The sequence below is a fragment of the Erpetoichthys calabaricus genome, chromosome 14 (assembly GCF_900747795.2).
Source record: "Erpetoichthys calabaricus chromosome 14, fErpCal1.3, whole genome shotgun sequence".
NCBI classification, from domain to species: Eukaryota; Metazoa; Chordata; class Cladistia; order Polypteriformes; family Polypteridae; genus Erpetoichthys; species Erpetoichthys calabaricus.
Window position 1 is genome coordinate 10,846,245 of NC_041407.2, and position 24,306 is coordinate 10,870,550.

Sequence of the window (24,306 nt, forward strand, 5' to 3'; positions counted from 1 at the left end):
TCATACCAAACGCGGTGTCGGGCTTTGGGAACGCATGTTCAGGAGTCCGCCCAAAGTCGACAAGACTAAATGCTTCCGGACTTATGCTTCGTTTTCGGCTCTAGTAAAGCCGTAGACACCACGCACTGAGATACTGTATCTATGTCGCGTGTAGTACGCCGGAAGTGGGCCCCAAGTATATATCAATATATATTTTTTTAATCCGGGTTTGTCTCTTACGCCATTGTTGACATATGCAGCGGCACCCGCCCTTCATGCAGAAAATATGAATGGTTCCCAGTCGTAGTCGTAACCCCGCCCACTAGCCCTCGTTTCACTTAAAAATGTGAAGAAAACAATACGACTGTACCAATCAAAACGCACCACCTTCAGACCAGCAATGTAAATAATAGAAAGTGGCCAATAGAAAAATATCTCGTGACAAGAGAACCCGGATTGCCCAATCCAAGCGTGGAAATCTGGCTACAAACAAACCATTTTGACAAATGATGGCAGGGGAAGGCGGGGAAAAAAGATTTCAACCAATCGCTGAGTAATCAGTGCACTTCAAATTGCTCGGCTCCAATAGCAGGACATGCAGGCATCCAATTGCAGAAGAGGGTTTCAACATTTGAGTTCCACAGGAAGCCAATGTTCGCTCTGGAATCGAGGCTAATGTAACGCTCCCCTGTCGGTTTGTAGCCAATCAGAGGCTACAGCTGGCTGTGTTGTTGGTGGTGACGCTGACAAATATTTTTGTTCTGGCCGTGAATCTGGACGAAGTGGCGGCGCTACCCTCGCTGCTTTGCGAGCCATCGTGTATATTATTTAATCGAGGTTTCCACCACACTGCGATTATGTCGGTGAATATGGATGAGCTACGGCATCAAGTGATGATTAATCAGTTCGTGTTGACGGCCGGGTGCGCGGCGGACCAGGCGAAACAGCTCTTACAGGCGGCCCACTGGCAGTTCGAGGTACTGTATGTTATGTTATGTTATGTTATGATATGATATGTTATGTTGCGCGGGGGGTGTCAGATACCGGATATGAGAAGCAGTTGCTGCCTGTGCCCCCACATCACCTTATGTATGTATGTATGTATATAATATATATATAGCGCTTGCACTACTCAATAATTTGTTACACAACTGGCCGTGTTTCGTTCTTCTAGAATACTCCGTGATAGGTGCTGGACACATACAAGTCGGGATTAAACTGGGTAGTGCTAGAGTATGGAGGTCACTTTTAATTAAATTAAATTTAATGTTTTATTCGATAAGTTGCGTTGAAGAAATGTTGGTCTGTATACTTCTAAGTTCCTGAGCGTGGTTGGCTCCTTGCATGGCGCTACACTTCCGACTGTGTACATGGCATGGCTTCCTGTATTTGGCTACTAGTGTTCTTCGGGGTTTGAAATTCTTTACACATTATGATTGGGGGGGGGGGCGGAGGGGTGGTGGTGTTGATACCTGATACTCTCAAGTCAACTTCATTTCTACAAAACCGGATTTTGTAACTGTAACTTGGTAAGAAAGACCGAAGTCGGCGACCTCGCAATGGTAATAATCTTGAATTCTGTAGCCTGACTGGTCAGGGGCGTGCCTGATTAGTAATCCACCCCCCCATATTACATATATTGTAAATATTTTCAGCAAGAGAACTTGTGGAAAAGAGCGTTGGCTCTGGCTATCATTTGTTTGGTAGTGGATGATACAAACGAACAGACTTCTTTTATGGTTACATTGCAATGAAAGGCGCTATATGAACTACCAATTATAAAAGGATTAAGAGACTGACATGGAGTTCTTGTGAGAGGCCTCCCCTTAACTAGAATACAAAGTTTCATTAGAACATAAGAAATTTGTCAAACAATTGGAGACCATTCAGTCCATTTGGCTCATTTGATAATTAATAGCTGAGCTGTTTCAATGTCTCTCTTCAAGGCAACCTTGGTCCGGAATAGGCGGGTTTGAAATTACTGTACATGATAAGGCAAGAATCTTCTGGAATGTTTTTAGCTTATGTATTTAAAAAGCACAACAGCCAGTTTATAAATTCATCTGTCCATCCATTATCCAGAGCAGGGTCACAGGGAAGGTGAAGCCTGTTGGCACTGGACGGGACACCAATCCATCCCATGACTGAATATATGAAATACTACAACTTTGATAGATTAGTAGACTGATGAGGAGCTCTTGTGAGTGGCCTGCTCTTTGCTAATAACGCAAAGTTCCAAGGTGAGAATATTCTGGAATGTATTTGGCTTATTTGTACAATGAGAAGTCAAGCAAAATGACATCTTTTTTTGGCCAACTAAAAAGATTACGATATGCAAGCTTCTTTCTTCAAGCACAATTAATTTCTTTCCTCAAGCACAACAACCAGTTGATAGATGTATCCATCCATCCCTCCATTTTCCTAACCTGCGTATCCAGAGCAAGGTCACAGGGAAGCTGGAGCCTGGCTCAGCAAGCATCGGGCACAAGGCTTCCATATTTACAAACAAAATGCTGTAAATTGGTTAAGTGGCAGTAAAGCCATGAGTCTGTTTTATGTACTTTTTAAAAATTGGATGTTTGTGTCCCTGTAATGGCAAGTTGATTTAGATGAATAGTTAGAACTTTATTTGTCCCCAGGGTAGAATTTGCCTTTTAACTGAAGCTCTCAATAAATAAGTAATATTTTTTTATGAGAAACAACAAACACCACTCTAAAATACACCACAGTGACAAAAAAGAAAGTAACCCTTTGATTGGGCAGTCCCAGTGAGGCACTATAAAGGCGCTCCAGATGTGTTTCTCCTCACACATCTGCTGAATAATTTGCTGCCTGAAAATCCTGACTGTTGGTGTGTCACAGAGTAAAAGTAATGGTATTAATATTATATGTTTATCTAATCACTAAGCAATTAAAATGATTATGATAAAAGGCAGGCTCCCCATACAAGTCTTTAATCAAGTAATGAACGGTTCCAAATTAAAACTAGATAACCCCTTGATCCTTGAAGATCACAGGTGGTCTTGTCCTATAGAAATGCTGACCCATACATAGTCCGACATGTTTGTCACATACCACTGATGCATTCCTTACTGTCTTTCATGCTATATTTTGAACACTTTTCTTTGTTCACACAAATACAGAATTGCAGTTTTAAAAGAAAGCAGCACACTGCAATGTTCTCACATTGTTAAAAGTCAAAGAAGAATGCATAAAAATATATAAAAAAACATGTTTAAATTTTGATCTAAATAGTATTGCAAACAGCATGGCTAGTGGCTAAAGCACTGGGTTTTAAATCTCTGTTCCTGCCCCAACCTCATTCTATGACTATTCCATTCTATTCCATTGCCTTTGCTTAATTCGATTCATTTACATATCCATTCAATTGCTACCAAGGGAGAGACTCAACTCTGGGTAGGACACAAATTGTTTTCAATTTGTTTATTTCATCCATCATCCATATTCTGACACTCCTTATCACATTACAGGGTCATTGGTAACTTAGGACCATCTCAGTCAGGGGTCAACCTGGATACGACGCCAGTCCCACACAGTCATTTGATGACTGACATTCATCTGTCCATTTTCTTAACCTTATTTTTAGATTACAGAGACACGGGGAGAACAGCCTTGTCACTGTAACATTAAACATAAGGGTGGAAGCAGTTCTGGAAGTGACAAATGCGTTTTTTAACTTATTCCTTACAAACAGTACATTCTAGATATGAGAAAATGTTCTTTTCTGAAGACGTTGTCATGTTTTAAATTTTCAATAGCCCATTGTGCTGCAAATTTTGACCAAAATGGTTAAATGTTACACACTATTTTATTGAAGCTGCTAAAAAAGTCACTGTTGCGTTGTACTTGTGAACCTTTTTTTAGTAACACTATACTACGCTTCAAATCACAAGATGCTAAGCCCGTGATAGTATTGCAGGGAAAATTTATCATCTGTGAAAATAAGAAGTGAGAGCTGCTCTTAAAGTGCTGGGTGGCACATTTTTTGTCCTTGTGCCTTTTTTCTGTTAAGGTTTCCTTTAGCGGTAACCTTGACAATTGGGCAATACCTTGTCCTTTCATTTTTTGTCAGTTTCTGTTGTGGTGAGCACTGAGCGTAAAGAAGGAAGTGTGACTTGAGTTTTGTTATAGATGGGAACATTGGGTTCTTTCACAATAACTGAATATGCAGATATCACGACTTACTGAAGAAAGAAGTTACTACGAAAAGTACAAACGACCGCCAAAGACACACATTCCGGCTAATTTAAACTGACAGGACGATGTATTCGGGGGTGGTTTCCCCATGGCAGCTCCGTTTTACCACACGGCAGGTCTGCTGACGCTTTTTTTCCAACCGAGCTTCGAGGGTGTCAAGATCAATCTCCTCGTTTCATTAGGTTATGTCGCGCTTGCATTTTCATCAACCTTGTCAGCACTTTAAATTCTCGGCCGATTTGCAGGCGTCCATCTTTCTTTGTATTTTATCATGCGAACCTAACGTTCACTTTTCCTGTTTTTCTGAGCCCGAGCTCCTGGCACAAACACGTCTTTTGTTTCGGATAGCGTCCGCTACTGCGCATGTGTCCTGCACGTGTTCGAAACTTGCGTCACAGCATGAAGGGCGTGTCTACACCTTGCCTGGCTGCGCCTAATAATGAGTGCGAGAGTTTGAGCCGACTGGTTTAACCAGCGCAAGCGCAGAGTACCGACAAATCTCGGCTCGGAGTCTGGTGAAGGATTGCATGGTAAGATGCCGGAGGCACAGAACCGTGACTTGAGAGTAGCAGAAGCAAGATTTCGGTCGCCTTTAACATCCTTTAGGCATACATACCGACCAACCCGTTTTGTTTCATTTGCCTTCTGTGAGTTTACCCAGCTATAGGCTGGCGTCCTGTCCAGGAAATGTTACTGCATTGCGCCGGATACTTGCTGGGATAAACATGAGCGGTGTTAGAAAATGGATATATGGTTGTTGTAGGAAAGCCCACTATGATCTATAGGTTTTTCTTTCGTTTTTACACCGCCACATATCCTATTTGGAATGACCAGCCGTAGCGTAACGAGGTTAATGTTTGCTGGGATAGCCCTATGTGGTGGGGCATTGATAGATCACTCGAAAGAGAGACACAGTTATACTAGGCTCTGGTTATACCTCGTGGACAGATAGTATTAAAACCAAATTGTGACTGTGTATATGCTCAGTTCCATTTTAATGTCCCAAGAGGGAAATCTGGATTGTCAGGTTTTACAGAGAGACCATGACATAACATTAAAAACACATCACAAAGAACACAACCATCAAACATAAACTTGCTACAAGTAAATATAGCAGTAAGCACTTATTAAATGCATTGCACGTAAAAATTAAAAAAACATTTACGCTTGTGAAATGTTGGATTGTACATATGCAGTTTTTGTTTTTTGGGGAAATTATATTTTTTGTCATTGGTTCTGAGGAGACATGCAAGTAAGAATCTTACTGCACTCTGCACACCTGACAATAAACTTGATGTGAACCAGTAATCAATGGAAGGCTAAGATGTGGCATTAAACCTAAATATCCATGCAGATGAATGTAAAACGTGCCCCCGTTTCTTCAAACCTGCTTATCCTGAACAGTGTTGCAGCGAACCTGGAGCCTATCCCAGCAAGCATTAGGTGCAAGGCAGGACACAAGTTAAAAGACCTAACAATCAACATCCTTAATATTATGCCTTTTATAATGCCTTTTTATGAGACCATTCAAGGTGTTTTACAAAGGCAAAGCTGTAGTGCAGGTTTTTTACAAGCAAGGAGACGGGTAAGTTAACAAGCGAGGAGGTGGGTTGGTTAAATGGCTGCTTAGCATTATGGGTCAAAGGATAGGACTAAACTTTCAATCTTTGTGTGTGTGTGTGTGTGTGTGTGTGTGTGTGTGTGTATATAGTAAAACCCAGATTATCAGAGGTAATGTGGACCGATGCTACCTTGGATAACTGAAAACTTAGATAAAATGAAGGGCTGCACTCATTTTGAATTAGTATTGTATTTATGTGCTTGGTACAGTATTCACAGCAGAGGTTTTATGAATTGTAATAAAATACACTTACCAGTTGGCCTTGGATAGTGTAGAACCTTGGTTAACTGGGTTGCAGATAATCAGGGTTCTATTGTATATATGTAATAATACCTGTCAAAAGTCTGGACACATTTAGAAATGTTCATGTTTTTAGTACAAATCGATAACCTTTTTTAATCAAAGTACCGTTAAAGTGAGTTAAAAATATAGCCAAGATATTAACTAGTGTTTCTAATGGCTATGGCTGTTTGACTGATTTATTTATTACTATCTGTCCTGCCCACGTAGTACTAAAACAGGACATTGAGGAGGTCCTCACCCGGCTCCCTACTCCTGACGTCACGCTTCCTCCTCCCCTCGGCACGCAGCCTCTGTCTGAATATATCGCCCCTGCAAGTGAACTATGATTCTTAGTGTGTTAAAAGAAGTTGCAAAATCAAACGGAATGTTCAAGCAAATTCTAGAAAAAAGCCTGATCTAAATCCATTAAGTAGATCTCTCGTTTGCTAGCTAAGCGAAGGTAAGGTACACGCCTCGAGGCTGGTGCGTGAGTGAGGAGGTCCCCACCTCCCTCCCCTCGGCCTGCTGCGTGTCTCTCGGATTTGCACAAAGAAATTGATACTGCAAGTGAACTATAATACTTAGCGCAATGAGCAAAGTCGCAAAATCAACTGGAATGTTCAAGCAAATTATATATATATATATATATATATATATAAAAAACAATCTAAATCCATTAAGTAGTTCTCGAATGAAAAGCAAACAGACAGACGTTGGATTTTATATATAATATAGTTTTACATAGGAGTGCAAAGCCCCATTTTCCACAGCTATTCCTTCAGCATTTAAATGGTCAGCTCCCTTAGCTTATCCTTAATTAATCATTGTTAATGCTAGCTGGTTAATAGAGAAGTTTTATAATTCCATTAGCAGAGCTGAAATCTGTTCTGTTCACTTATGTTTGTAAGGTACTGGCATTCCTAAAGTTCAGTTTTGGATTCAGTAATGGTCAAAATGTAACGGCTTTCTCAAGAAATATGTCAGTCTGTTGGTTTTTTTGAAGGTTATTCCTGGTGACAGATTGCTAAGAAAATGTGCATTTCATACAAAGGTGGCCATTTTTGAACTCTAACCTGATTTGTAGGAATGCCAGTACCTTGCAACTCAAGTGAACAGAATAACAAGCCATCATGCACACAGTACTATGCAAAAGTCTTAAAATATACAAAGATCTTTTTCAAGCTAGAATGCTGGGCAGTAAGGAATTATATGCTCATCAAAACACTAAATAACTAATAAGCAAAAATCTACATTGATGAAAAGTAACACAGATTTATTGTTTTTTTCAAAGACAAATTGATATCTTTGAAATGATTAGGCATTACATGCTTGGTTCCCAAAACTCTCCTTGAGACACCTCAGTGGTTGCTTGTATGTGGAAAATCCCACCAAGAGCAAACATGATTCAGATTAATTTAATGTGCTAGTATACAGTTTAAAAAATAAATGTCAGTTATTGGATGGTAATCACAAATACTAGGGTGGACATGGCTAAGCTATTGTTCTTTGACCTAAAATCACAAACACACTCTCACACATATTTTTTAAACAACAAGGCTATATAGCAGTAACACACCAAACTGGATTTTCATGGTGTGGTTTTCAACCTGTCATAGAGATATTTGAAGAAATTGGTCAAGATGAAAGCACAGTAAAGGCCCAAAAAGTGGTCTGTGTCTGAGGAGCACTACTTAAACATCACTTCCTTAAGGGACAGAAGCCAAGTGCTTGCTCAGCATTTGGCACCAAAGGTACACGTTTCAACCATGCAGAGAAGTTTTTAAAGAAATGCCTCTGTAGGGTGTGTTTGTATTTAAGAAATTATTCTTATGGAAATGCAACAAACAAAATATATTGCAGTTAAAACGGAGCATAGACAGACGACCACTTCTGGAAAGTCTTAAGGAGTGAGTCCAACTTAGAAATTGTTAGTTCCCAATGAGGCCTGGATGTTCGTAGAAGAGCTGATGAGAAGTAAATTGATGCACACCTACTGAATTTGTGAAGCATGGCGGCCGCTTTGTTTTGGTCTGGGATGCATTTCAGCCAACAATGTAGGGCATCTGGTCAGAATTCAGTGATGATGGCTGAGGTCTGGGATTTGATTAATGATGTTTGAATGTTCTGGAAAATAACTTATTTCAGCACAATAATGACCTGTCATTCAAGTCTACACATGGAGCACTCGCAGTTTTAGATCAGCCACCCATGAGCCCTTACCTCAACAAAATCAACAAAGGGCATCCAAAGTATCCTAGTGGCATCCTAGTGACGCCTGAAAAAATATACCACGGTGAATTGCTTTAGCTTTGAATTTGAGGGGGAGACTAAAAAAGTAACAAGGACACGGTGCATTTTCAAAATAAGTCTTTGGTTTTTTTTTTTATCATCCCAGGGATTATTTGTGTTTGTTTTAATATTGCATACTGTTTCATGAGCAGATAAGTATAGATATGTAAGAGGATTTAAAAAAAATGATTTCCTTGGGTAGCCAAAGACTTTTATACACAGTACGGTGTATGTGCTGCATCACCTTGTGTATTGGTGATGATTGGGATTGTCAGAATTCTTCCTTGGTCTGGACTCCCTGCTTTGATTTCATTGATTATTTTATTGTATGTTTATTATCGTTCATATTATGTGTAAATGCTGCATTTTTGCCTTGCATTTCCTTTTATTTATTGTTGGCTTGCTTTACAGACTTCACATGTATACAAGAACTAACCCTTTTCACACAACTTGGTGGTGACACATTGCCGGGTAAACCTACTTCCTGTTAGTTAGCGAGTGATTCATTCTGTTTATTTCACCTCTGCTTCCAAAAATCCAATTTTTGAGATGAAGAAAGTATTGTTGAAAAGCCCTGCACAACAAAAGCTTTAAAAGTGGACAAAGGCGATACATTTTTTGTCGAAGTATTTCCATATTTTTACCAATGTAAGTTTAACTCTGTTATACCAATATGGTGACAGTTTCAGGTCTCTCTCCGTTTTGACTGACATTATTATACTGTAATATAATTGCAATCCTAGAAACTAACCACGTTATGATCCAAGGCTTCCTAGCTAAGGTTTATTTTAGCATTTTTTTCCATGTTTGTTTCATATTGGTTAAGTTCCTGCCATGAACCACATGAACATACAGCGTTGTATGTGTTTTTAAACTTGAAGTTCACATTGCTAGACAGAAAACAACAATGTCGTCTCATTGCAGTTATGTTAGCAGGAGCAGGTGCCGTTTTCATAAGGGTGTTCTGCTGAGAAGGCCCCCAGTGTGCTGTTTTCCATCACTTCCGTCTCTCGCACATTAACTCCAAGAGAAGCCCTCTCAAAAGCCGATTTCCCACATCAGTAGGATACCAGAGTTGTTCCAGCTAAAGAAATTCAGCACAGCTTTCACCCTAAGGCTGTCCTTAAACTTTATGCTCACATCAGATTTGCAGCTATAAACGTATAAACCGTCACAGCATATAATAAAATTTGATCCTTTTGTCTGTTTTGATGGCTTCTACCCATTTTCTCCTCTTTGTTTCATCAATCAGAAAACTATATAGAAAAATCGGACAGGGTCAATTTTGTTTTGAATTTGAATACAGGGAGACACTACAGAAGCCCCTGTTTTACGATTCAGCCATTGTTTTGGATAACTATAAGGGATTTCACCTGTCGACGCCACCAAGAAATGTATGCGAGTGTGAAAAGGGTTAATTCTTCAGTTTCTTTGGATTTACAGAAAAGAACGCAACAATCTAACTTAAAAAAGCGTCATTTGTAATATTCAATCCAAAATCACTAAAAAGGATGGGGCTGTTCTGTTACAGCATTTGGATAGCAGAGAGTATGAGAAGAATGAGTCCAAGCTGTAAATACTGAAAATAACAAAAGACTTTGCTTCTTTGAACCTAACCAATTTTTTTTTTTGTCTTCCCTTGCAATAGACAGCCTTAAGTTCATTTTTCCAAGAAGCCAACGTGCCCAGCCATCACCATCAAATGGTAAGTTTCTCCCGTAATAATCTGAATTTATATTGTAGAATGCATATTCTTACTCCTTGGGACGGTAAGAGTCACTTGTGTTTGTGGGCACTGTGTTGTCACAAAACTTTAAATGGGACAAAAACGTCACATGCATTATCAAGAAAGCCCATCAAAGAATGTTCTTTTTGTGTCAGCTCAGGAAATTCAAACTCCCATACCTTTACCACCAGCAATAATAATAATAATAATTCATTACATTTATATAGCGCTTTTCAGGGTACTCAAAACGGCTTTTACACAGTGAGTGGGGAGCCACTTCAACCTCCATTAATGTATGGCATCCACCTGGAGGATTCAATGGCAACCGTTTTGGCAGCAATATGCTCACCTCTAGTGAAGGGGTGAGAGAAAGTTTAGCCAATTAGAGATGGGAGATGATTAGGGTGCCAAAATGACAAGGCTGTGATGGGCAATTTAGCCAGGAATTTGGGATACACCTTACTTTTTATGAATTATGTCCAGGGATTTTTTTTATAACCAGGACCCCGTTTCATCTGAAAGACTGTGTCATTTTTACAGCACAGTGTCCCTATCACTGCACTGGGGTCTTGGGATCCACAAGGTAGGCGCCCCCTACTGGTCGCACAAACACCTCTCCTGGCAGCAACCCATGCTTTTTCCTGGTTGGTTGGCCATCCAAGTACCGGCTGGGCCCAAACATGGTGGCCTGTTCTGAAGTGCATATGCTATGGCTGCTGGTTAAATACAAATAATAATAATACTGGTCCAGTTCTACATCGCAATTATCGAGTCCACTTTAGCCTCCTCTGTAACTACCTGGTTTGGCTCAAGGTTAAGGCCGATCTGCAGCACATCATCAGAGCCTGTGAAGAGACCATGGGCTGTAAGTTACCATGCATCAGGTTCTATATGAAACCAGGGTAAGGAAGCATGTTGCAAAGATCATTGCTGATCTAACTCATCCAGGGAACCCAGTGGAACACATGTTTGAGCAGTTTAAGTTAAAACAACAGAACGCTTAAATTATTTATTTTTTTCCCCACATTGCTATTGTGACTAACCAGGTTTGAGGTTTTAACGCCGTATCTGCAGTACACCTGCACACCTTGTACATTTTTTTTTCTCTTTTCATATTCTATTTGATCTTTTTTTGAATTTTCCTTGTATACTGTTGTCAGTGCTGCTGAGACAAGTCCTAGTGCCCCTGGTCATTAAAGTGAGTTTGATTTCATTTTGCGCTCATTTGGTTTAATATTAAAAGTATGAAGATAACATGTTCATATTCTGGTCCGTGTGCCAACATGTAATGGGGTTTTCATATTTATTGTGAAATACCTAATTGTCAAAACCTTTGTTTTTATAACCACACCTGTCTTTCAGTGAATGACATTTTGGAAACACTCCATTGCCATAAATCAGTAAAGGGTGCGTGCGCAAGACAGAAGGACTCGGCTGATATGGCTGCCTCACCTTTCTCCTCTTACTCTGTCCTTTGTCAACATCCGCTTTCCTTTTTCTATTGAAAGTGTTTATACTTAGAGCTCTGCATCAATCAACCCCGATCCCAGTAAGGGTTAAAAGCAGTGTGCACTTGTTAGGTGGCTACTTAGTGACGGTTAATCCTCTGACTACCATTTTCAGCCACTGTTCTTTTGTTGCGTTAGGGTGTTTTTTTTTTTTTTTTCCAACTAGCAATAAGAAGAATTTACCCATGGGACAACAGTTTAAACCCCCATTAATCATTAAGACAGAGAGAGCGTTGAAAACTTTCTCTTTTGATTTCCTCGTTTTGTCATGAGGAGCTCAAGATTTGTTTCAAGTTCCCGCAACCCATGATGATCTTTCTTCTCCAGCACCGTTAAAAGTTCATTTGCATTGAATTTAACCGAAACACACAGGCTTTTAAAGTTCTGCGTTCACACCCTGCTGCGTTGTGTACATTTTGATCTCTCTGGGTGATGACCTTTGTGACCTAGATTGTCCTGAAATGTGTTTGTGCGCCGGTGGGCACCATCATTGTTTAAATACATTTCCTGAGGCTTTCCCTCTGCCTTAACTGGGTGTGCTCAGCACTAGAATAAAGGTGTGTGTTACTCATGGAGGAAGTTCCTTGTTCTTGATGAAAACAAACAAAGTGGGGGAAAAACAAAATCTGAAAATCAAACAACATACGAAGTGCTGACAAGATTTTGTAAAATGAGATGGCTGGGGCTCAGCACGGGCAGAGAGTCATTATGTACTGTAATTAGTGTTTTGCCTTTTTGCACACCTTCCTGAATTGTGTTGTTGATATGTAGAGGTGGCTGTTGGGGTTGTTTGGTGTCAGGTGGGGATGTGTGCACTTCTTGCATTTGAAAGCCATTTTCAAATTTGTTTTTGCTCCCACTAACTTATGAGCCTTTTTGTCCTTCATCTCAAGGTTGAGAAACTGTATTATTTTGTCTTCCACCAAATTAAATAAAATCTGCATGTGGCAGATGGCAGGCTTTGGTTTTTCAGGCCAGTGTAAATGGCCATTTCCTACTGAGGCCTGTTTTCTTTCTCGCTGTTCATTTGTGCGTTACACAATCCGAGGACGCGCTGCATCCTTGAGGAGCCACGTGGGTTGTGTGACTGCAAGTCTTACTTGATTTGTCTTAGTTGTGCACTGTGCTGAATATGAAAGCCAGTCTTTGTAAGCGTATTGAGTCTCGTGTACCGTTGAGTGTCAAAGAGGAGAGAGGGGCTGGGCTGTTCGTGCCATTTATTGTTTTTGGTTTTTTTTATTCTTATAAATATGCTCCATTCTAAATTCAACAGAGTTCTCTAGTGTGTCGAACACTGCTTAATGCAGCCCATGGGTTTAGTTTGTTTTATGACATCAGTTGTCTGACTCCTTGGCTGGCAGAACTTTTTGCTGAGTGTATTTTGTTTTGAAAGCCTTTTGAATGTACAGTGTACTGCTTGGCTGCTCCCATAAAGGAACAGCGTTGGCTTTATTCTCGAAAAATGCATGTTCTGTTTTGGTCTTCCTCTGTCCTGAAGGAGGACAATTTTTAAAACCTGGTGCAAGGGTCCAGTGAGCATGGTTAAAAAGCAATGTACACGATTATGAAGCAGACAAAAGCCATTGTTTCAACCAGCCAGACGACTCAAAACCAAATTTAGTTTCTTTATTATGGGTCCAGAAAGGATCTGCGGCCTGTTACAATGTAAGGGATGGCAATCGAGTGCATAGCTTAGCTTAGACTGGACCTTTTTATATTTCGTGTATACGGGATGTCACCTAAGCTCAGACGTGTAGTGCTTTTGCAGATTAGGTTTGTCTGCGAGTGGAGTTGGGTTGTTTCATGTGTCGCACATTTGTTGATTCGTCCCCTATTTCCGATCACTTCCACTAATTTAATTCTGGAATTTCTCCATAGAATAAAGTGTACAGAACATTTGTGTTGTGTTGTGAACAACCTAGTCAGTTATAATAATAATAATAATAACAACAACATATCTAAAGCTTTCTAGTCACCGGGCATGTTAGACTTGCCGACTGAATTTAGTGATGTCATCACCTGACCTTTTTATGCTTCATTTTAGTTCTGTATTTTCAAGTCGGGCGACACGGTGGCACAGTGGTAGCGCTGCTGCCTCGCAGTAAGGAGACCTGGGTTCGCTTCCCGGGTCCTCCCTGCATGGAGTTTGCATGTTCTCCCTGTGTCTGTGTGGGTTTCCTTCCACAGTCCAAAGACATGCAGGTTAGGTGCATTCATGATCCGAAATTGTCCCTAGTGTGTGCTGGGTGTGCCCTGCGGTGGGCTGGCGCCCTGCCCGGGGTTTGTTTCCTGCCTTGTGCCCTGTGTTGGCTGGGATTGGCTCCAGCAGACCCCCCCGTGACCCTGTGTTAGGATAAAGCGGGTTGGATAATGGATGGATTTTTCAAGTCCGTTAGATAGATAGATAGATAGATAGATAGTTATTTCTTCTATATATGATTTGTTACGGGAAATTGTGTTACAAAGTTTTGCCCATTCTGGCACTTTACAACGGAGGGTGAGAAAAAGCTTAAAAGCCAAGACAGCTGTCGAGTTTTGATCCGTGCCTTCCGTGTTTCTGATGGATCTTTGTGACAACAAAAGGGGATCTGGAAGTACTCGTTTTTGTTGCGTATTCCTGGTACTGTTTTTCTCATGCCAAGGACACTTTTTCTATTCATTTCTGTGAATTCTCATGTAAATATGGGAGTAAAGTGAAACAAACCCAACCACGTTCCTTAACTTAGTCCTCTTGGAACTCTTCTACTTTGTGGGATAACAACTCCTCCAGGTCTGCAGTTCAGAGATGGCTTAGTTCTGTTCAGTTGATCAGGAGTTCGGTCAGGGTGCCCCTTGCTGGTGTTCATTGTGCTTCAGTCTCCTCTAACTGGTGGCCTACCACTGTCCATTTTGTTTTATTTATTTATTTATTTATTTATTTTATTCCTTCAAGTATAATTCGCAACTTCTCAAGGCTGGGATGGTGTGGGGTAGGTGGGTTTTGTGGGTAATTTTGGTGTTTCCTTTTTTCCTCTCTCTGTTGTTATTAGCACAATACAAAGTTGTTCTTATTGTCTAATATTGTATCAATTTAATTTATGGTTAATAAAAATTTGATTTCAACCACGTGGCATAAAACGTTTACTGTGATTTGGCCTGTCGGGAGGAAAGCACACACCGGGGCGTGAAAGGTTGTTGTGCAGGAAGGCTAAGTGGTAAGCTATGGCGTCCAGCTTTTAAAATGACTGAATCTCCTATTGGTGTTTTTTTTTTTTTTTTTTTGTATGGAAACTCATTTATGATGTGTGTCTAATCAATACTCAACAACTGTCTTGGTTCGAGAAATGCACGTATTGCTGAGTTTTTAAGCTTTTCCTCCATGCCCCATAGACTGTAATGTAAAGTGCCAGTGCAGGGGAAGGTATTTTTTTATAATGTATAGCAAGCGCTTAACTTTAGAACTCAATTTCACGTGGCAAATGCATATATATATTGTGTGCATGAAGAAATAACATCAACTTGAAAGATACCAGACTTAAGATGCCTTACCCTGAACTGCTTACTTTACCCTTAAACAGCTGCCTTCACTCTTTTGGGTTTTATGGCTCCTTTTTCACAATAAGACACAAATGAAATGGAGCCAGTAATTCTCCATCGTTTTCATTCATACCTGTGTGTATTCATAGTGAACTCTCTTTTAATTCCGACCTGGTAACTGCTTCCGGCGTCGTGCCCGAGACATCTGGAACACTTCTGGGTCGTGTGGAAACCAGGGCAGTGCCCTCTGGGCGTACCCAAAGACAAGGCTGTGTTTCTGAACTCCCAACTCCCATGCCACCTTGTGGATGTTGTTTGGGGGAAACAAACTGCTCCTGGTATGCCCAGTCCATCCATTATGGCCTCCTAACCGAGCAAGAATCCATCCTTCCTCCATGGCACCTACAATAACTTATAATACATAAAAGATACACAGTTTGCTCTGACGGAGAAAGTGATTTGGACAAGCAGTAAATCTCAACCACCACAGAAGGAAACTTTTTACTGAGCAGCCATTTCAAGCAAGATGCCACCAGTGACCTTAATAGCCTGAGAGGCAGGAAGAGAGATAGGGGAGCCAACACATCCCCAAGCCCCCCCCCCCCCCCAAAAAAACTTATCCTTTACAGGTAACACGTGCCACATTCTGAACACTTGGATTGGTGTGTCAACACTGCACCTCTTCTGTATAAAAATGGAAACGCTATACATAAGTATAAATGAAAACCACAAACTCTGAACTGAATTTTGTGTGACACTGCAGGAAGAGTCCCCAAACAGTAATATTTACTGGGATGCACTTTCATTTTAGTAGAGTCCTCCAGTCCTGTGTTGAAACACCTCCTCCATGAATGAGATTGGCATCTGCACTCCTCAAGTTTGACATCAAGTAGAAGTTATGAAATGTGTCGCCGGTCCCTGTGTAGGAATCAGAAGTGACGCAGTCTGTCACCAGTGCATAACTGGCCCAGGGTGACATAGAAATATTTGTGTATGTAAAGCCAACCTGTTCTGTTAATTTATGGAATGAGACGGAACAGGAATGGAAGTATAGTGTAAACGCTTAAGGGCTGGAGAAGGGGCTCCACAGCAAAAAGTGGTTGCGCAAAATCCACCTGGAGAATTAGTTGGGTGTTTCTTCAGTTGATCCTTCGTCACACTTCGTGTCATTGTGGAGTCCTAATTAAGATGACAAAAGGCAGCAACTCGCCCGAGAGCTTTGGAGATGTGCTGTATTGCACCTTGAATTCTGTATGTGGAGAGCCTGTTAGAGAAAAAAATAAATTTTTCTAATAGAAAGAAAAATGGAGAGATGGACACCATTTTTTTTTTTTTAACATCCCTTTCATTGCTCTGTGGGGGAGGCCAGAGAGGTTAGGCAGGCTCTGTGATGAGGAAGTGTTGTTGCTGCAAGCTCAGTCTTGCCTTGTTTTTGTTGTGATGAATTGCATCATGCCAGCTGCAGGCCATGTTTTGAGGGGAATGGGGGTGGCAGTTAGTTAGATAGATAGAGAGAGGGGAAGAAGCACAGCAAGAATGTCCTCTGCTGCCAGCCTGGTAATAAATACATGTGGTCTTGTGACTTCTCGCAGGAACTGGAAACAAACAGGGTGGGGGGAGACGCTACAAAGAACACTATCAGGAAACCAGACTTTACGAGCTACAGTACATGCTGCAATGGCTGCTGACTTATTAGTGGGTTAAAGGGCACTTGGAAAGCCAAAGCCTTTTTTTTTTTCTCTTCATACAGGAGTAAAACAATAAGGAAATGGCAGATCGTTATAAATACTAACAGAGACAGGAAAGTGTGCAACTTTCACACCCGCACTTTTTAAATTAAGAAATGTGTCAGATGAAGAGGGCTTGATCACAGGATCTTGCTTCAGAGATAATGAAACTGAAGAGATTTCTGGGAAGAGAGCTGTGGTCAGCCGGCAGGCTCCTCCCTCGTGGCCATCACGAAGTTGCACATGACAGTTGAAGATTGTTTTAAATCTAACAGTACATAACGTAAAAAGGGCAGTCGGTGATTCTTTTTTTTATTATTATTATTATTGTTTAAGTGCAGGTAGGTACAGATATGGCTGAAAATATTCATACCCTTTCTCTTAATTAAAACAAACAAAAAAACACATCAGCTTTCATTGAACTAAGCCGAAACTGACAAAACGTATTTGGCATATACAATTCTTCATATCGCATTTAATAGAACAGAAACATTGCTTTTGATTAATGAACAAACATGTTATATTAAATGAAATTGGAATGGACAAAAGTACTAGTAGAAGACTAATTGTTCATAGCATAACCTCTGGAGACCATAACCGCCATCAGGTGCTTTCTGTAAGCCCCGAGAGACATTTCTGCACTTCTCGACTGGTCATCGTCTTCGGTTCTCTCAGGAATGATGGCCGCCTCCTCCCAGCTGTGACTTTTCGGCTCTTTCCACTGATGTTCAATGGGATTCAGATCAGGACTCGCAGGACACCACTTCAGAATGTTGTGTTGTTTTTTGTTTTACTCTTCCTTTCTTGGGTCCCGCTGGTTTGACTTTGTGTTGCTCACGGAGTCCTGAATGAGGCACATTATCTCCATTGTGAGGGAGCGTCAGTTACAACACTAAGGCCATGTGGAGCGTTTCCCCGAGGGTGAATTGTTGAGAACCCGAGTGACTGGACCAGGCCAAGGGGACACCCATGTAACACCTGACTGCGACAGATAGATGGTTATTTTAGCAGGGTGGGACTGGACCACGTGTCTGCCCTGATGCCAACTAGGATCCTGAAGTGTTTCGTCGTATGATAGGTGCGGCGGTACGCTGTACGAGTGCATGCTCCTCAACCTGACCTGACCTTTCTTAGGTGCTTTTTGAGGTCTGTTTTGGGTGGGTATCTAGTTGGAGGACCGGTGACCTACACCCCCTCATGCTCTGATAGTCTTCTGTACCCTGCACATATTCAAAGAGGCAGGAAAATCAACATCGAAATATCATTGAGTCTCCTCTATGTTTCACGGTAGGGATGGTGCCATATTCTTTGGAGGCTTCATTTTGTTTTCTGTGAATCCCAGAGTTGGTGTGATTTACCAGAAAGCTCAACTTTACTTTCATCTCCCTCATAAGTACTGGAGCTTATCAACATGTATTATGGCAAACTCCAGAGCAGATTTGTGTTTCTCTTCTGGTCTTCAGCCATTTAGCCCATTTTCAGCCAGACAGTGACAGATGGTGTGACTCGAAACTGTTGTACCAGGAGCTTGAGGGGCAGCTTGGGTCCATTGTGAAGTTTACCATTTGAATAGTCTTTGCCTTTGGTCAACTTTTCTCATGCGGCCTCCTCTAGGGATGTCAGCTGCTGTCTCATGGGCCTTAAACGTCTTGATGATAATGGCAACATAGGAACATCCAGCTCTTTGGAGATGGTCTTGTCAACTGTACATTGACCATGCATGGCTGTTACTGTCTTTATCTTGCCTCCTCTGACATTTCTGTGCTTTTCTTTCTTTTTTCCACGTTTATGTGTAGGTTTGCATGGTATTGGAGTGAAAAAAACAAAAGAACTCTGTTTATTCGAATGGTACAGTACCAGAATTTTATTAGTTTTGGTGCCATGTGCATTAAATTATATTAACACACTTGGTGTAGTGTGACAGAAAACAGTGATCACAAGATGGAAGACACCTCTGATAACCATTGAGAGACCTGAAGGATCACCACAAAATGGCTGAAGGGTGGGTTCTAATTGTCGTGGACTATTTGTTCGAAATTGCCCAACTCCCAATCAAGGAACTTCCACAAGTTGGCCACTAGAGGGGGGTATACTGCAAAAACCTTACTGAAAATACTCAGACATAACATAAAGCTTCATTATGCACAAAGACATAAAGGAATTACCCAAAGTCCCACTACAGAGCCAAGAAAATCCAAAAAATCAAAACAAGAAAAAGGCAAAGTAAACTCGCCACTGCTAGGCACATTCAAAATGAACTGCCAGGAACTGTGGGAGACCCTCCAGATGTGTAGGGTGAAGGGCAATTGCTGGTGGTAATTGGCAGGTTGGGGGAGCACAAAAAAACAGGCAACATTAACATAAATCCATCCATTTTCCAACCCGCTGAATCCGAACACAGGGTCACGGGGGGTCTGCTGGAGCCAATCCCAGCCAACACAGGGCACAAGGCAGGAACCAATCCCGGGCAGGGTGCCAACCCACCGCAGGTTTGGTGACATTTCTTTTGATTTTCCAATTGGCGCGCAGGCAGAGCAAGTGACTTGCTCTGGGCCACATGGTGTCAGCAGTGGGATTTAAATCCACAAATTCAGAGTCCAAAGCCTTAACCCTAACACCACACTGCTTGTCTGTGTGCAAGAAGTAAGAATGAAGTTCTCATCGTACTCCACTGCAAACCAAAGATGTGCATGTATGATATACAGAAGACCTTTTTTAGGACAGATGGTACACTATCTAAATACAATGCAAGGGTACAATTATTTTGGACACATCTGTAAACACATTTGGGCTTTTGGTTCTTTCCAGTTCTTTGCTTTAATCAAAACCCATCTCATACATTTTATTTGCCCCCAGCAGCCTTCAGTTGCAGAGCAGGTGGTACTCTGGCCCATCGTAGACAGAACTTTATTTGTCCCTGGCATTTTACACAAGCTCTTTAAATAAATAAATACATGAACACATAAATGGATAGAATAAGTAAGTAAATAAATCAAGGTTGGGGGGCTTAAATCCTAGTGTAGCTGTCTAGTGGACGTTTCATGCGTGACATTTTTGAAATTTGTTCCTAACTGAAATGTGTAAGTTTGGTATTGTGAGACCACCGTGCCGCCCTCATTACTCAAAAAAGTGGGCCAGGCAACATTTAACCCCAAACACTTTTTATTTTTGAACAAGACCACTCCTTGTTGTAAAGAGGGGCGAGTGCGACACACTGTTAAAACACATTGAAGTGTACGACTGCCACAGCAGGAATGCTTTGTTCCCCGCGGTGTTTATTAGGGGCAGGTGTCACCGGGCCGTTGCTGTACGTGCCAGTCTCCATGTTCGGGTTGAGTGTAGGTAATTTATAGGAGAGACCACGCTGCAGGATAGCGAGAGATGGCTGCCATGCCAGCATGTCTTGGGCGACGTGAACATTCATTTAGTGGGTTCTGCTCCTGCACCTCTACCTCCTTTGGCTCTGGTGAAGCCCCTTGGCACAGTTGTTGCCTGCAGCCTCTCCAGTGTAGCTTGGCACTCCTTCAGGAGTTCTCCAAGGTCTCTTGGTGGCCTCCTTCACTCATCGGCGTTTTTTTTTTTTTGTGTGTGTGTGTGTGTGTGGACGTCCTGCTCTTGCAGATCTCCAGCACTGCCCCCACACTCTTTCCATTTCTTCATGGCCGATTGAACTTGGACCTTCAGTGACTCTGGAGCTTTTCTTGTCTCTGTCCCCTGTCTTGGGCTGTTTTCATTCTGTAGGGTTAGCCCACCATACCGACTCACACAAGTTGAGTGCAACTGACAACCCCAGACAGGTGACCTCCATTGAACTCATTCTGGGCCTTCTAAAACCAGTGGGCTGCACCAGGGGTGTCAGGTTAAAGGGGGGGGGGGGATACTTAATGAGAGCTGTTATTGTGTGTTTTCTATGTGGAATGAATTTAGACCACTCTGTGGAGGTCTGTGTTCACTTTGACGTTAAGAGTATTTTATTCTGTTGGTCAGCGTCAAAAACGACCAAATGAAACCCACCATGATTCAGTGGGATACATCAAGAAAACTTCAAGACGTTATAGGGGGGGCTGAATGCTTTTTTAGGTGCTGTAAAGGGGGGGGGGATTGCTGCATTTCCACTAACAACCAAAGTAAATCAACCGTGAAATCGTAAAGAATAAATAAATAAAGGCAGCATAAAGAAGAGGGACGCCTCACGCCTGGACAAACTAGTGAGGAAGGCAGGCTCTATTGTAGGCACGGACCTGGACAGTTTGACATCTGTGGTGGAGCGACGGGCGCTGAGCAGGCTACTATCAATCATGGAGAATCCACTGCAGCCACTGAACAGGATCATCTCCAGACAGAGGAGCAGCTTCAGCGACAGACTGCTGTCACCGTCCTGCTCCACTGACAGACTGAGGAGATCGTTCCTTCCCCACACTATGCGACTCTTCAGTCCCACCCGGGGGGTAAACGTTAACATTATACAAAGTTATTGTCTGTTATACCTGCATTGTCATCACTCTTTAATTATCATTCTTTTTTTATCAGTATGCTGCTGCTGGAGTATGTGAATTTCCCCTTGAGGATTAATAAAGTATCTAATCCTGCTGACTACGCTAACATTAAAATCTATCTATCTGTCTAAATCCCTCGGGCTCCTCAGCTTCTGCTCCATATGCGAAACTTGAGATTTCTGTTCTGTGCCAGTAGGTGGCACAGCTTAAGGGAAAGAAAAAAAATAATGGAATCTGTAAAAGGGGTCCGGCTTGAGAGCGGCCTTTTAAACAGGCTGGGGTAGGAAATACTCGAAAGTCAAACGAAAGGCCTCCGCGTCTTGTTACGCCAAAGCAAAGGAAACGGGAGATGAGCTGCAGTCCTTCTCGAGTCGGCGCCAGCCCCCAGAAAACGCGCCAGTGTTGTATTCCACTGGGTATGAAGCCTCCCAGTTATGAATGGAGGCATGCCACAGTGGCCAATGTGTTGATAAAGGGGCTTCCCCACTTGGATCTCGGCCTCGCTTCTACACCATCGGGACACCAGAGCACCGCTGCCAGTTAGGTGGGCTGCACCAGTAGTGACTTTTTTTTTTTTTGGCCTGTCATTCTGTAACCCGCTTAATCCAGACCCTTGGAGCCTGACCCAGCTAGCATCGGGCACTGCTGTGCCAGGCCAGTGCGTGGCATCTGTTGTGGTGTTTTTGTTATTTATTTATTTTTTTTTAGATTTGTAATTCAGAGAGATGTGACATCAAAGTGTTTTTGTGTTGCTCTGTGACCTACAAAGTCAAATGAGCTCCACTGCGATTCAGTGTTGTAGAACAAGAAAACGGGATGAGGGGTGATGAATGTTGGGCGGCTCGGTAAAACGGACAATTTGCTGCCATCCCGCTAACAACCACGAGCCATAATGGTTTGTTTCCACTACAAGAAATACCTCCGGCTCATTGGCTTACCGTTATGTGCTTGCAAGATGGCGGGGGTCCAAGGCCTCAGGCAGAGAAGATCAAGGTTTGAACGAGAGTGACGTCTGCTGCGTGAAGCCCTTCCTGCTTCTTCTTTTTTTATTTTAATTTCAGACTTGTATTAATAACCCTTTTTTTTTTTTTTTCTGCTTGATATTTCAGATGTGCACCCCCCGAAACACGCCAGCCACGCCACCCAACTTCCCGGATGCCATCACCATGTTTTCCAAATTGCGCGCCTCCGACGGTATGCACAGCAGCAACAGTCCGATTCCTGCCTCGTCGGCGTGCTCCCCACCGGGCAGCTTCAGCCCCTTCTGGACGGCGTCTCCGCCCAACCAGCAGCCCATCTGGCTCCCCCCGTCGTCGCCCACCAGCCATCACCTTCACACGCAGCATCACCGCCAGACTCCCATGTGGCCCCCCGCAGCACAGTCCGGCGGCGCTCAGCAGAAACCGGTGACAGTCATCAGCGGCCAAAGATGAGACTGGCGGACGGAGCGTCGGCGCCCCCTGGCTGTTTCTCCGTTTTGTGTCTTTTTCTTTTTTTTTTTTCCCCATTGAACAGTCTGGAGGCCATCATGAAACTGGGAGTCGACCACTTAATGGGTTGGATTGCAAACACTGGACAAGCAGAAGTTACACTGGCCTCTTTCACTTGTTTTTTTTTTTTTTGGTTCCAGTCAAGCACGGCCTCCTCTTACTCGTCTTCATCCTCCTTCTTCCTCCTCCTCCTCCAAACAAGTCGGCCTCATGGCAGAGGCGGTCTCTTGGAGCCCGAGACGCAACCGAGTGAGTCGGATTTGTGTTCCCCGTTCGTTCTTAAGAGCTTGCTTTATGGGTTTTTTTTTCCTCTTCTACCTCGGGCAGTGGTGGGCGCTCTAACCCCCCCCCCCCCCCCTAAAATTCTTTGATTTTTTTTTTTTGGACAGTTTATGGAGCGCCAGGCTTCTGTCAACCACACAGAAATAAGCACACCATTTAGGCGAGCCCACCAGGGTCTTCTACTTGGCTTCACGTGTTTCAGCGGCAATAAAAACAAAACCAACCCAAATAACCTTGCAGCAGTCGGACGGCACTTTTCAGGGATTACTGCCATCTCTCGGCCGACCTTTTTAACTTTAATATTTTTATATATATATATATTTTTCTTTCTATTTATTGTTCGGTGTGTATTTATGGAGAGGCATGGCATCACAGGCGGAGAACGGACCACTCGAATGTTTGGAGGTTTTGTTTTTTTTTTAATACTAAATGTACTCAGAAACGGGGAGGTGACAGGGCGCTATATTTGAAGGCTGATGACAGCTTGGCTGGGCCCTTTATAGCGCCCTGGCCCATCATGGAGACTGCAAGATCAGAACGGACCTCACGTGGCAACACACGTGAAATAAGTTTAGTTGCAATAAAACTCTGGGCTGCAGCTTCAGACCTTTTAAAAAAAATCTCACGACATGTTGATTGATTTTTCTTTTTTTTAGAGAAGCGGTGGCATTGCGCCCACGTCTTTTATTTCAGTTGATCAGGTAAGGAGGATGCGCCATCCTTGGAACGAAGAGTCGTCTCGAAGTTTGATGAACTCTTCTCAGTGCTGTGGGACTTGATGGCTTTTTTTTTTGTTATTTTCCACACTTCTCATTATAAACTGAAAGTTATCAGCAATAACGAGGCCTCTGGCACACGCCATCTCTTTTGGATTTTTCGCTTTCTTTTGTTTTGAAACTCAGTTCTGCTCTAGGATTTTATTTTATTTTATTGCTGTAATACCCGATATGGCCACCAAGGGGCAGCAATACGGTGACTGATGGGAGGAGACGCGGTCCCCGAGTGAAGTGTGCTGATTGGGAGATGGAATTTTTTTTTTTTTTTTTTTTTTTTTTGCACACAGCATTATGGGATAGCATAGTGTCGGGTTACCCACTCAAGACAGATGGCGGGTGAGCATCATGACGGAGGGGCTCCGTGGACGCGGCACGGCTTTGGACTTTTTTTTTGTA

General features: G+C 42.4%; 2 protein-coding genes across 2 annotated transcripts in view; one reads left to right on the forward strand and one right to left on the reverse strand.

Moving 5' to 3' along the window:
• The window catches only part of mfsd11 (major facilitator superfamily domain containing 11), a 200,509-nt gene that overhangs the window by 91,889 nt on the left and 84,314 nt on the right, over positions 1 to 24,306 (reverse strand). The gene's annotated exons all lie outside the window — the stretch shown is intronic.
• ubald2 (UBA-like domain containing 2) lies at positions 704 to 23,353 on the forward strand. Its single transcript, XM_028819346.2, has 3 exons — positions 704 to 956; positions 10,038 to 10,094; positions 22,472 to 23,353. Exons 1-3 carry the CDS (start codon positions 837 to 839, stop codon positions 22,793 to 22,795), a joined length of 501 nt encoding a protein of 166 aa, XP_028675179.1. The 5' UTR covers positions 704 to 836; the 3' UTR covers positions 22,796 to 23,353.

What these genes read in the sequence shown, in the direction of transcription:
- ubald2 (XM_028819346.2), top strand. Translation starts at nt 837, where the DNA reads ATGTCGGTGAATATGGATGAGCTACGGCATCAAGTGATGATTAATCAG. An exon ending in CGGCCCACTGGCAGTTCGAG is followed by an intron (nt 957 to 10,037) that starts GTACTGTATGTT and finishes CCCTTGCAATAG; the next exon opens with ACAGCCTTAAGTTCATTTTT. An exon ending in CCAGCCATCACCATCAAATG is followed by an intron (nt 10,095 to 22,471) that starts GTAAGTTTCTCC and finishes TTGATATTTCAG; the next exon opens with ATGTGCACCCCCCGAAACAC.